At 48.1% G+C, this 13315-nt stretch overlaps 1 protein-coding gene and 1 long non-coding RNA gene across 2 annotated transcripts in view; both read left to right on the forward strand.

Moving 5' to 3' along the window:
* The first annotated feature begins 4553 nt into the window (after nucleotides 1-4553).
* Nucleotides 4554-5115, forward strand: LOC306806349. Its single transcript, XR_013775455.1, has 2 exons — nucleotides 4554-4678; nucleotides 4791-5115. It is a non-coding gene; the product is annotated as an uncharacterized lncRNA (long non-coding RNA).
* Nucleotides 5116-12226: 7111 nt separating this feature from the next.
* CUL3 (cullin 3) overlaps nucleotides 12227-13315 on the forward strand; it is a 54893-nt gene continuing 53804 nt past the window's right edge. Inside the window, exon 1 of the mRNA XM_079315345.1 lies at nucleotides 12227-12701. Within this exon, the coding sequence (XP_079171471.1) occupies nucleotides 12636-12701 (66 nt within the window). The 5' untranslated portion in view covers nucleotides 12227-12635. The remainder of the gene's footprint in view (nucleotides 12702-13315) is intronic.

Raw genomic sequence — 13315 nt, forward strand, 5'->3', positions numbered from 1 at the left:
TTCTATTTTCCTCAAAAATCTGGTACTTCAGACAAGGTTTGCATCTAACATTCATCCCACATTCACTTCATTAATACACATTTGTTAAATTCATGTTCTGCTAAGATGCTTGCTTTGCTTAAAAAATAAAAAAAAATTGGAAATCTATGAACAGAATTTCTGAGGGTCTTTAGGTAAGGTGAACCCAAATCCTTGAAAGTTAATTAAGAGCCTTTTTAAAGACAGGTGGATTGATGGGGTTTCCAATAAATCTGCATACATAGAGTTCTCTTGCATGCTGCAGATACCAGCAATATCCCTTACAATGGCCTCTAAAGTAAAATAGAAGGAAATTTGAAGTCATATTTACCAAAAAAAAAGAAATTGTAGTGTTTTGAAAATGTGTTTTCATGTCCTTTTTGTTTTTTTTTTTTTATACTACATTATTTAAACCAATAGAAATTAATGAAGCATAAAACTGCATCTATGTTACCAGTTGCAGAAGGTTTCTGATAATAACATGTGCCTATCCCTAGCTGTTAAAATTTCTCAATTAGAAGAACCTGAAAACCTGGTGAGGGAAATTATGGTTAAGCAATTTGTAGAATTTTTTTTTCATTCCTCCATTCCCATTTACATATTGGAAGAATCCCATTAAACAAAGAAGAAAAGATTTATCTCACAGAAATAATTCTTATTGTCTGTCTTAACATTACTACTAGTATTCTCTCTCCATACTAAACCAGAACTGTTTTACAGAGTCATATTTTTTACAGTGGTATCGAACTTGCTGTTTGCTCAAATTAAGAAATATCAATGGTATATGCAATAAAAATTGATTTTCAAGAGTGCTATGTGCAACACAGCTCATTTGAGGAATATTGCTTGGCTTATCCTCTATGGGCAGAATCTGCAGACTGTCTGACAGCATTTTAAATTGAAGTAGTGATTTTAGTAATTACATGAATAAAACATCCCCTAGCCATGAAGCTGGAGCCAAATAAGGCTTGAGATCTGGCCACAGCTGATTTCTATCCCTAGAAAGAATTTGGGTCAGAGAGAGACACTAAGAAATGTGATTGCCAACCTGAGTATTACCTTGAAAAGTTGTCACTGTTTATTTATTTATATATATTTTAATATTTATTTTCTTTTTATCAGCACATGCGGCTTAAGTAAAGTGCATCAGTAACAATGAACTTTTCTTGATACATTGTATTTATATTAGGAAAATTTTGCCATGCATCTGATACATCCATCCTAGAAGATGGCCTTGCATATAGACTTTTATTCAGGTATATGTAGCTTTTCATTGTTTTTTCTGCACTTTGTCTTTTAAAGTCTTGAGAAACTGTAGCCATTTCATGGGAATGGGTCTGTGCTACCAACACACCATGCTCTCTCACGAGGACATTATTTATTTAAGTACTTCTCTAAGATCAAACAAATAACTCATTGGCATCCAAAGTGATTTTTTTACCTTGCATCGATGTCATGACTGTTCCAAAAGCCAGGCTCAGCAAACATGAGCTTTGCTTTGCCAAACCCACTGGACTCTCTGCACCAGAGACAGATGCATAACAAGGTGATTTCATGCCTGTTTACACCAGGTTCAATACATCTACTATTTGATCTTTTGCTTTTTCTCATTTGTTTTAGGTCTCCTTTCAAACTGTAGGGACCATAATCCCATTCCTGGAAACATATCTTCCTTCCTGCCACACCTTTCCCATAACCTGCCTTATGTGCATGATTTGCAAACCTTTTTTCTCTAAATATTGTCTATTTTATGTGCTTGTCTAGTGCCAGATAAAAATGCTGTTCGTTGATTCTCACATGACAATGTAGTAAAGATAGTAGCAATAATCTTGTGGTTTAAAGAAGCATCTTCTCTGAATTTATTGTCATGCAAGAAAAGCTGTTAAAAGATCATTTCTTGCATTGAACTTGTGATTTGAGAGCTGTTTAAGGGCTGAAAGACAGTTGTGTTTTTCATTGATGTTTTGTATTTTTCAAGCAGAACTAAAAAAAAAATGGATACTTGTACTATGCAACTTGCTTGACTACTTGATGGTCATGTGCCATTGCCATTCTGCAAGCCCCTTTGACTGCTGAAAGTCTTGCTTGCTCTGATTCCAGTTTTGCATTTTCACCACAACCAGGAGTTACCAACAGCACAACTCTGCCAAAAAGGTGTATCCAGGGCAATTAATGCTCACTATTCTGTTTCAAGCAAGTTCTGCTGGGTTAGATCAAACAGCTGCCAAAGGCAGGCTTGACTAATCAGCATGCTTTGTCTCAGGCAGATCAGGAAAACAGTAGCACAATTCCAGTTCATTCCAGGAGAGCCCTGGTTTCTGGGAATGCCCATTCCAGATGCCTGGCATCTTTAGCCTGCAGAACCAGGTCTGGAAGAGGATGTTTACCAGCTGTCTGTAAAATAATGACTATTTTCTGAGGCTTCAGTCACATGTCATTGTAGAAATGGCTTTATGGCACTTGAAGGTGTCCATCCCCAGCCATAAGCTGAAAATTGCCTTCTTCCTGGTACAGCTTAGATGTCAGAATAAATCATCTGGGCACTCATCATGGGTTTTAGTGCAAAGACAGCAGGTTAGTAAGTGCTGGTAGGAGTCATGTGAGTTCACCCACCTGACTTTTTCACTGGAATTTAAACACTTTTTAAATTTTTTTTTTTTTTTTTTTTAATACAGCCTTTTATACGCTGGGCTGACTGTACAGCTGCTGCAGAGTGATGACAAACACCTGGATGTTGGTCACATCTTAAACTGGCAGAGCTGCTTGGCCATTTAATACCTGAGGTGAGACTGAATATTAGCCACTTTGCAGCACAAGACGTGCTGTGGCAGTGTAAAGGAGCTGGGAAGGATGCAAACTGCACAGGGGTAGTGCCTTCTCCCATGCAGAAGTAACTTTTGGAACAATGTGTACATTTTAGAAGAAGAAAATTCCCACATGGGAAACCTAGAGTTTTACCTAGGTTTAGAGAATGTGAAAAGGCCACAAATGTACAGGCATTTTAAGTATGCAAGGCAAGCAATTCTCTGTCACTTAGCAAACAGGAAACGTCAGAATAGTTGAGGCGTGAAAGTCAGTAACAGCCACAAATAATCTCTGGTGAGTGTAACCATGAAAAATGTGAAATGTGCTTTTTCTCCCAAGCTTCAAAGTAACTTCCTCCAGGCCCACAGAATCTGAACTGGTACTAAGACACTGGATCTCATAAAAAGGAAGATTTGTCAGCTATCTCAGATATTCTCCATCAGCCCTGTCTGTGCCACACAAAGCAGCAGGAAAATGCTCCCAAAAGTCTGCATTACACACCTGCATCTGCAGATGATGCCAAGAGCTGCTGCAGCTATTACTACTAAAGTGAATAAATCCAGAGGTTCTGGAAGAATGTTGCATTCCTGTCAGAACTCATGCCATTTGGACTGTGACTTGGTATTTAGCAGGTTACTAAGCTTCATTTGACAGGTTGAATAATGAGGGATCTGTCACATATGTAAGTAAATAGTTGTAAGGAATAATTATCTTTGGTGTTGCATTGTTTTTGATCTTGCTTCAGTTTGCAACCAATTTGTTGGGCTCTCTTTTCCTACTAGACATAAATGGCAGTACTCTCAGAAACCACTTTCCCAGGTGGGTGCTTTCTACAACTAGAAGTTACCCCTAACCTTTTGGTGGGTGCTTGTGTAGTATGATGGCACTGGTGCAGCTTTTTTAATTTCACCTGGGTTTGTGTACAATATTTTCTTCTATTTGTAACAGAAAACATGTTTTTTTTCCTTGAGTGTTTTGAAGCATCTGGCTCTTTGAGGCTATCATCTGACAATATATTCACATCTGTTCAACTCTTAAGAGCAGATTGTTATGATGGGATAGGGAAAACATCTGAACCTGAACCATTTGTCTGACTGCACCACTGCAGCTTTCACTCTTGGCTGGAACTCTGTAACATGATTATTTTTTTTCCTAACGTGAGCCTTGCACAAATGATTAGCTCCAGATAAAACCCCTGTCATTATGGAAAGCCTGTTTATACTCTGCACTTGATAGTGAAGCAGTGGTTTCACAGCTCAAAAACGGGGCAGTTAGCCAGGAGCCTGCCCGTTCCTGATGAGACACCCTCTCCTGTAGCAGTGAGGACACAGACACAACAGTGAGGACACAGACACAGCAGTGAGGACACAGACACAGCAGTGAGGACACAGACACAACAGTGAAGACACAGACACTCACAGCAGTGAGGACACAGACACTCACAGCAGTGAGGACACAGAAACTCACAGCAGTGAGGACACAGACACAACAGTGAGGACACAGACACTCACAACAGTGAGGACACAGACACAGCAGTGAGGGCACAGACACTCACAGCAGTGAGGACACTCAGAGCAGTGAGGGCACAGACACTCACCCACGGTGCTGCTGCAGCCCCAGTTAGACAGAGACCAGGCAGGGTGTGAACAGCACAGTCCTCCAGCAATTGCTGCCATCAGAGAAGCTGCAGTGCTGGGCAGTACAGGCCATCACTTTGCTCATGTCTTTTGCAGTCACATTGTGCAAGATCACCAGCAAAGACCTGCACCAGAGATGGGAGTCTGCACTGGAACTGACACCTGACTTAGTCTCTTAAGGACTCCAGTATTATTCCAACAATCTCAAAGTGGGTCAGGTACTGAAAGGGAAGCCAGTGGTGTTTGGACAGCATTAATTTTGGTTATTATGTGCATTGTCTGGTTAGACCTGTTTTTGAAATGTGCCACTACATGATGTGCTCATTACAGCAACCTCATCATCTGCTCCTGCCCGTGCTCAGCACTCTGCTGTAAACAGTCCACTGCGAGCTGGCCGGCACTGCAGGCAGCTCTTGTGCAACCAGTGCTGCTGGAGCCTGCTCCTGGAGCCTGCTCCTGGTGTGCCAGGCACTGCACACAGCTCTGAGGGACAGCCTGGCTTCAGCTCTGCCCATCAGCAAGGGTTTTGTCTGTAAGTCAGGTCAGTAACAGAGAAAATAGGCTTGAGACAGTACCTCAACATCTATTTTTTTCCTACTTGCAAAAATATTTGAAATAATGTAGTCTGATTTAATTTTGAAACTGTTGAACTATTTAGACTGTCATATTTTAGCATTTATTGTGTTTGTGGTGGCATTTAAATGCAACAGGAATTAAATTTAAACGCATCCTAGCTAAATGTTCCAAGCAACAAGTTTCCATGAGTGAGCAAGCAAATAACTTTATGCTGCTTGTTTTTCTTCTTCTCTTGCCACTCCAAAGCCTTTAACTGCATGCCCAGGCCTCTCAGCCACCCCTACCATGCCAAAAGGACCCCAAACAAAACAAAAAAATAAAACCCAACTGTGCTCCTCGTTACAGCAAACAAAATATTTTGTACGTTATTCCAGAGAAGGAAGAAATAAGGAAAAAAAAAAACAACTCCAAACTTACAGATCTACCTGAAAATGGAAGCAGCTTTATTATACTTCTGCCTAAACTCTGAAGTAGTGATTGAGGAAGATGAAAACAAAATTTTTCCTCATCCAGGATATACACAAGAGGAAAAAAAAAAAAAAAAAAGTCTCTAACTGGATAGAAATAATGTGAAACATTATGACATGAAATTGTTCTGTTTCTTCAAAGAGCAATGTAATAGTGTCCTGGTAAATAATATTTCTGAATATTGGTCCTGTTTCTACAGGAAGCTATTGTCCCTGTATCTACTGAAATCTAGGAACCCTGTACACAAACCGTTCGGTTGGTTGTGATTTGCAGGGAAGGAATTAAGGCATTACAAGTACACACTGATCTGGTTATCCTGAGCTTTTTGTGTTCTTTCAGTGATTCAGAATAAGACTGCTTTTGGCAGAATCCTCAGTATGATCAATTAAAAGCCAGTCTGTTGTTCATTCATCAGATGCTTGAACTGTGTTACATATGCTTACTGTGTCATGTATCAATTATGCAAAACTGAAAGCAACCATCACGTGCAAAGTGATGCAGGCACTTACAGAAAAAAGTCAACAAAAATAAAGAATGGGGGGGAGGGGGAAAGTCCTCCTCCTGAATCTAGGCTTTACAGGAAGGGATCTCACTGTTTTTCCCACCACATACAGAATTCTTTTTTTCTACTTACAGCTTGATGATTCCAACGTAATGTGCTCTTTACATTTTTCTAAAATTTCTGATGCCTTTCAGATGATTAAGATTATATAGTAAGATATAAATCAGATTATAAACACAGTATTTAAATAATTAAGGATTTGCTGTGACCTTCAAGACATACAGGTCAATGCAAAGGGCCATCCTTGTGGTGCTGACAGCAAGGTGGTGACATGTTCTTCAGGTGGAGATATCCTGTGTGGACTGGCAGGCACCTAAGCAACATCCCTGACATTTAGTGATATCATCAGTATCCAAAATCAGAGGACTGATAGGACTTCAGGAAAAAAATAAAATCCAAACTGTAAATGACTTCTTCAGATGAGATGCTGAGCTCTTCTCTGCACTAGGGTAAATTATTCTGGAGCTGCATATAGCTCTGCCTGTTGTTGTAGTTGCTGTGAGCTGGGTTTAAGGCTGCACAATGCTCAGATGTGAATTTCCAGCAGGAGTGACAAGAACCATTCCCTCTTGACTGGACCACAGAAGGACATGAGATGTTTGGGACACAGCTGGGGTGACCCAGGTAAGCCACAGGGTGCATCACACTTCCTGTGCTAATCTGTCCTCCTCCACCTGCCTGTCTTCCTTCTGGCATTGACCCACCTGGAATTAGCATCATAGGCACTTAACAAACATCTCAATTAGTTCTCTGTGTAAGCTCAAAGGGTAACTTTTAGTGAAACCTCATTTTGTACACTATGTATGAAAATAGAAAATTTGCACTAAAAATTGGTAATTGTGTCCACCTGGACAGTCACAGAACAGATCTCAGACATGAATGGAGCTACAGAGGAATCTGTGCTAGCAGATATGACACACTGGGTCATAAACCTGCACCAAAAGAAGGCTCCAAATTCAGCTTTTAATAATAAAATTAGAACTATCATTACACCTGTGCTGGTCTGTGGTAGCTATAAACTTGTGTAAAAGAAAGCTATTTGACATGAGAATTGAGATTACTTGGTAGGAGTACAATTTTATTTTTTGTTGAGTATAATGTGCCAGCCTGAACAGCATCTGAGGGTGAGTCAGCACTCTTCCACTTTTAGATCAAAAAATGTGCACTAAGAGCAACTTAGATTGAGAAGGCAAAGAGGCTGGTTGTCCATAAGGCCAGTGTCAGGAAGCACAGAAGCAATCATTAGAGAAGTTAATCCAGAGCCATCTGCAGTAATGGGGACAGTAAAAGTTGTTTTTTTCTTCTTTCTTGAAAGAAGAAGTGCCAGTTCCTCAAAAATGGTTTATGGGGAAAGTTTTGGGGTTTGAAAAGTTCACTAAATTTGTTGAAAAGTGTTCTTGCAACATTTTCAAAATGAAAAATCTGTGTTTTAGTATAAATTTACATTTACTTTAGTTTTGCAAATCATTTATGCAAGTCAAACATTTTCAAATTATTTTATCCTAACTGTTATGGAATAAGAAAAATCCCATATTAACATAAGAGGTTGTCCTCCTTCGGCAAAGGAAGTACTTAGGAGGAGAAATTACATTGAAATTATATTGAAACAATGTGTAAGCCATATTCTTCACATTAACCACTGGTAATCTTTCCCTTCTCATCTCATCTTTGTTTGATCTGCATTTTGACTATACTGTAATTTTGAAAAGGACTGGTTCCTATTGCATAGTCATGTTGCAATCATTGTTTATTGTGTTGCTCTTATATAACACCTACTCTAGGCGTATATACTTAATTCTGATCAGGAGATTAAAAAAATATGTTGTATATGAACATGCATAGTCCCAATAGGAAGTGTTTGTAACCAACTCCAAGAGACAAAACTGGTGAAATCACTGTTACAAAAGGTAAACTAGCTCTGAGAAGGAATGCTGCTTCTGTGCCTTGCAAATGTGTGCAGTGCACAGGCACCTCTAAAGATGGAGGTACATGGAACAGGATGCAAAATGTGCATCACACAATGCCCTGATATTCAGAGTCCAGTTCAAGAGTCACCCGAAAGAAATTCCCTTCCTGGCCATGCCAGCTCCTTCCTTTGGGAGATCTTGAGCAAGACATGTTTTGATGCACATTTCAACTTCAAAACTCACTAACTTTTCAGTCAGTCCACTGGCATCTGGGACTTAGATTCTTTCTGGCTGATCAGCCTAACTTCCAGAGGAGCCCCTCTTGTTAACTTACAGAATCTGACATTTTCTAACCATCCTATCACAACTGCCCTTTGCTGAATGACCTATATTTAACTCTGGGCACATGCAAGCATTGCCTCAGGTGTCAACTTCATTTCCCAAGCATGCACTGCAACAGAGACACAGAGCATTGGTAGATACACCTGCCTTGCATCACGGCACTGTGCAGGCACACAGCATCCCTGAACACACCTGGCACTGTGCAGACACAGAGCATCCCTGAACACACCTGGCACTGTGCAGCCATCACAGCATCCCTGAACACACCTGGCACTGTGCAGCTGCACAGCATCCCTGAACACACCTGGCACTGTGCAGGCACACAGCATCCCTGAACACACCTGGCACTGTGCAGCTGCACAGCATCTCTGAACACACCTGGCACTGTGCAGCTGCACAGCATCCCTGAACACACCTGGCACTGTGCAGACACAGAGCATCTCTGAACACACCTGGCACTGTGCAGCCATCACAGCATCCCTGAACACACCTGGCACTGTGCAGCTGCACAGCATCTCTGAACACACCTGGCACTGTGCAGCTGCACAGCATCCCTGAACACACCTGGCACTGTGCAGGCACAGCATCCCTGAACACACCTGGCACTGTGCAGACACAGACCATCCCTGAACACACCTGGCACTGTGCAGCTGCACAGCATCCCTGAACACACCTGGCACTGTGCAGCCATCACAGCATCCCTGAACACACCTGGCACTGTGCAGCCATCACAGCATCTCTGAACACACCTGGCACTGTGCAGCCATCACAGCATCCCTGAACACACCTGGCACTGTGCAGGCACAGAGCATCCCTGAACACACCTGGCACTGTGCAGGCACAGCATCCCTGAACACACCTGGCACTGTGCAGCCATCACAGCATCCCTAAACACACCTGGCACTGTGCAGACACAGAGCATCTCTGAACACACCTGGCACTGTGCAGGCACAGCATCCCTGAACACACCTGGCACTGTGCAGGCACAGCATCCCTGAACACACCTGGCACTGTGCAGGCACACAGCATCCCTGAACACACCTGGCACTGTGCAGGCACAGCATCCCTGAACACACCTGGCACTGTGCAGGCACAGCATCCCTGAACACACCTGGCACTGTGCAGCTGCACAGCATCTCTGAACACACCTGGCACTGTGCAGGCACACAGCATCTCTGAACACACCTGGCACTGTGCAGCTGCACAGCATCCCTGACCACACCTGGCACTGTGCAGGCACAGCATCCCTGAACACACCTGGCACTGTGCAGGCATCACAGCATCCCTGAACACACCTGGCACTGTGCAGCTGCACAGCATCTCTGAACACACCTGGCACTGTGCAGGCACAGAGCATCCCTGAACACACCTGGCACTGTGCAGGCACAGCATCCCTGAACACACCTGGCACTGTGCAGCCATCACAGCATCCCTAAACACACCTGGCACTGTGCAGCTGCACAGCATCTCTGAACACACCTGGCACTGTGCAGGCACAGAGCATCCCTGAACACACCTGGCACTGTGCAGGCACAGCATCTCTGAACACACCTGGCACTGTGCAGACACAGACCATCCCTGAACACACCTGGCACTGTGCAGGCACAGCATCTCTGAACACACCTGGCACTGTGCAGCTGCACAGAGCATCCCTGAACACACCTGGCACTGTGCAGCCATCACAGCATCCCTGAACACACCTGGCACTGTGCAGACACAGCATCCCTGAACACACCTGGCACTGTGCAGCCATCACAGCATCCCTAAACACACCTGGCACTGTGCAGCCATCACAGCATCCCTGAACACACCTGGCACTGTGCAGGCACAGCATCCCTGAACACACCTGGCACTGTGCAGCCATCACAGCATCCCTGAACACACCTGGCACTGTGCAGGCACAGAGCATCCCTGAACACACCTGGCACTGTGCAGCCATCACAGCATCCCTGAACACACCTGGCACTGTGCAGGCACACAGCATCCCTGAACACACCTGGCACTGTGCAGCTGCACAGCATCACTGAACACACCTGGCACTGTGCAGGCACAGAGCATCCCTGAACACACCTGGCACTGTGCAGCCATCACAGCATTCCTGAACACACCTGGCACTGTGCAGGCACAGCATCCCTGAACACACCTGGCACTGTGCAGCCATCACAGCATCCCTGAACACACCTGGCACTGTGCAGGCACAGAGCATCTCTGAACACACCTGGCACTGTGCAGGCACAGCATCCCTGAACACACCTGGCACTGTGCAGGCACAGCATCTCTGAACACACCTGGCACTGTGCAGCTGCACAGCATCCCTGAACACACCTGGCACTGTGCAGGCATCACAGCATCTCTGAACACACCTGGCACTGTGCAGGCACACAGCATCCCTGAACACACCTGGCACTGTGCAGGCACAGGGCATCTCTGAACACACCTGGCACTATGCAGCTGCACAGAGAATCCCTGAACACACCTGGCACTGTGCAGCCATCACAGAGCATCCCTGAACACACCTGGCACTGTGCAGGCATCACAGCATCCCTGAACACACCTGGCACTGTGCAGCCATCACAGAGCACCCCTGAACACACCTGGCACTGTGCAGCTGCACAGCATCCCTGAACACACCTGGCACTGTGCAGCCATCACAGCATCCCTAAACACACCTGGCACTGTGCAGGCACAGCATCCCTGAACACATCTGGCACTGTGCAGCCATCACAGCATCTCTGAACACACCTGGCACTGTGCAGGCACAGAGCATCCCTGAACACACCTGGCACTGTGCAGGCACAGCATCCCTGAACACACCTGGCACTGTGCAGCCATCACAGCATCCCTGAACACACCTGGCACTGTGCAGCCATCACAGAGCATCCCTGAACACACCTGGCACTGTGCAGCCATCACAGCATCCCTGAACACACCTGGCACTGTGCAGCCATCACAGCATCACTGAACACACCTGGCACTGTGCAGCCATCACAGCATCCCTGAACACACCTGGCACTGTGCAGGCACACAGCATCACTGAACACACCTGGCACTGTGCAGGCACAGCATCCCTGATTACACCTGGCACTGTGCAGCCATCACAGCATCCCTGAACACACCTGGCACTGTGCAGGCACAGAGCATCTCTGAACACACCTGGCACTGTGCAGGCACAGCATCCCTGAACACACCTGGCACTGTGCAGGCACAGACCATCCCTGAACACACCTGCCTTGCATCAGGGCACTCTGCGGCGGGACCCGCCTGCCGCTGACATGATTCACACGGGCAGCACTGGCAGCCGGGAGATTTCCAAGGGCAAGGAACAGGAAAGGAAGGCAGTGCCAGGCCGACACCAGTACCAGGCTCGGGGCAGGTGCTGCCCATTTGCCCGCGGGGCTGCAGCAGCTGCGAGGCCCACTGGCTCTTCCCTATAGTGGCACCAAAACCTGCACTTTAAACCTAATGAAACAACTGCTACAAGCCCGACAAGTGGGATATGGAGCACCTGGTGGAGTCGCTATCCCTGGAGGTGTTTAAGAGGCGTCTGGGTCTGGCCCTGGGTGATGCGGTTCAGTGACTTAGGGGCTACAGGGGCAGCACTGAGCGAACGACTGGACTGCACAATTTTCGAGCTCTTCTCCAACCCCGATGCCGCCCGGATTCCCTCATCCATCATTCGCACAGCAGCGCTGCAAACTCTCCGAGGCACCCCCGGCCCCTCACGGGACGCGCCGCCCGCCCGCCTCGGCCCCGCCCCCGTCGCGCGGCGCCGCTTTCCGCCAATCAGCGGCGCCCTCCCCACCCGCGCGCCTTCCCTGCCCTGCGCTCCCCGCCCGCCGCCGCCGTGCCGGCCCGCCGGGGATAGCAAGTCTCGCGAGAGCGGCGGAAAGCTCGCGAGAGCGGCGAGGCCCCCCTCCGCCCCCGCCCCCGGCCCTCCCGCCGCCCCCGCCCCGCCGCGGCCGGATCCGAGCGTGCCGGGCGGTGGGAGGGGAGGGAAGGAAGGGAAGGAGAGCAAGGGAAGGAAGAGAAGGGAAGGAAGGGAAGGGGGGGCGCCCGGCCCTGCGCAGTGAGCGATGTTTGTCCGCCATCGCGGCGGAGGCTGAAGGAAGCGCCGCCAGCGGAGCGAGGGGCCCGCGCCGCCGCCTCTCCCGCCCGGCCCGGCCCGGTCGGCCCGGCCCCCGCGCCCTCCGCGCCCCCCGGCAGCCGCGCCCGCAGCGAAGGTCGCCAGCGGCCTCCCCCGGCCCCGTTCCCGGGTCCACCGCCCCGCCGCGCGTCCCCCGGCTCTGCCGCCCCGCGCCGGAGGCGCCGCCGGCCCCGAAGATGTCGAACCTGAGCAAGGGGACGGGCAGCCGGAAGGACACCAAGATGCGGATCCGCGCCTTCCCCGTGAGTACCGGGCCTGGGCCGGGCCGAGCGGCCTCCGCAGGCCCCGGCGCCCTGCGGGCCGCGCCGTGCGGCTGGGGCGGGTGCGAGCGGGCAGGGGGAGCTGTCAGCCGGGCCAGGGCACCCCCAGAACCGTGCGGGGCGGGGGGAGCTGTCAGCCGGCCCCTGCACCCCCAGAACCGTGCGGGGCGGGGGGAGCTGTCAGCCGGCCCCGGGCACCCCCAGAGCCGTGCGGGGCGGGGGGAGCTGTCAGCCGGGCCGGGCACCCCCAGAGCCGTGCGGGGCGGGGGGAGCTGTCAGCCGGGCCAGGGCACCCCCAGAGCCGTGCGGAAGCTGCTCCGCTGGGAAGCGGGGCCGCACGGCGAGTGGGAGGCGGAGGAACTGGTCCCTGCGATTATCACCTCCCTCATCAAACAAATCAATTATGAAAATCTACGTACGGCAGTGGGGAGTGGGGCAGTGGGGACTGATTTCTTTGTTTTCAAGGAAAAGGCCTCAAAGAGGGAGCCGAAGGTTATGCGCCTTCATCAACAAAATTAGTTAGCCCCGGAAGGTGTGGGGGGGAATATTTGTTTATGTCTTCTGCGGAGTTTCCTCTTGCTGAATTTTTCTCTCCG

This window comes from Erithacus rubecula (assembly GCF_903797595.1).
Source record: "Erithacus rubecula genome assembly, chromosome: 11".
Taxonomy (NCBI): domain Eukaryota; kingdom Metazoa; phylum Chordata; class Aves; order Passeriformes; family Muscicapidae; genus Erithacus; species Erithacus rubecula.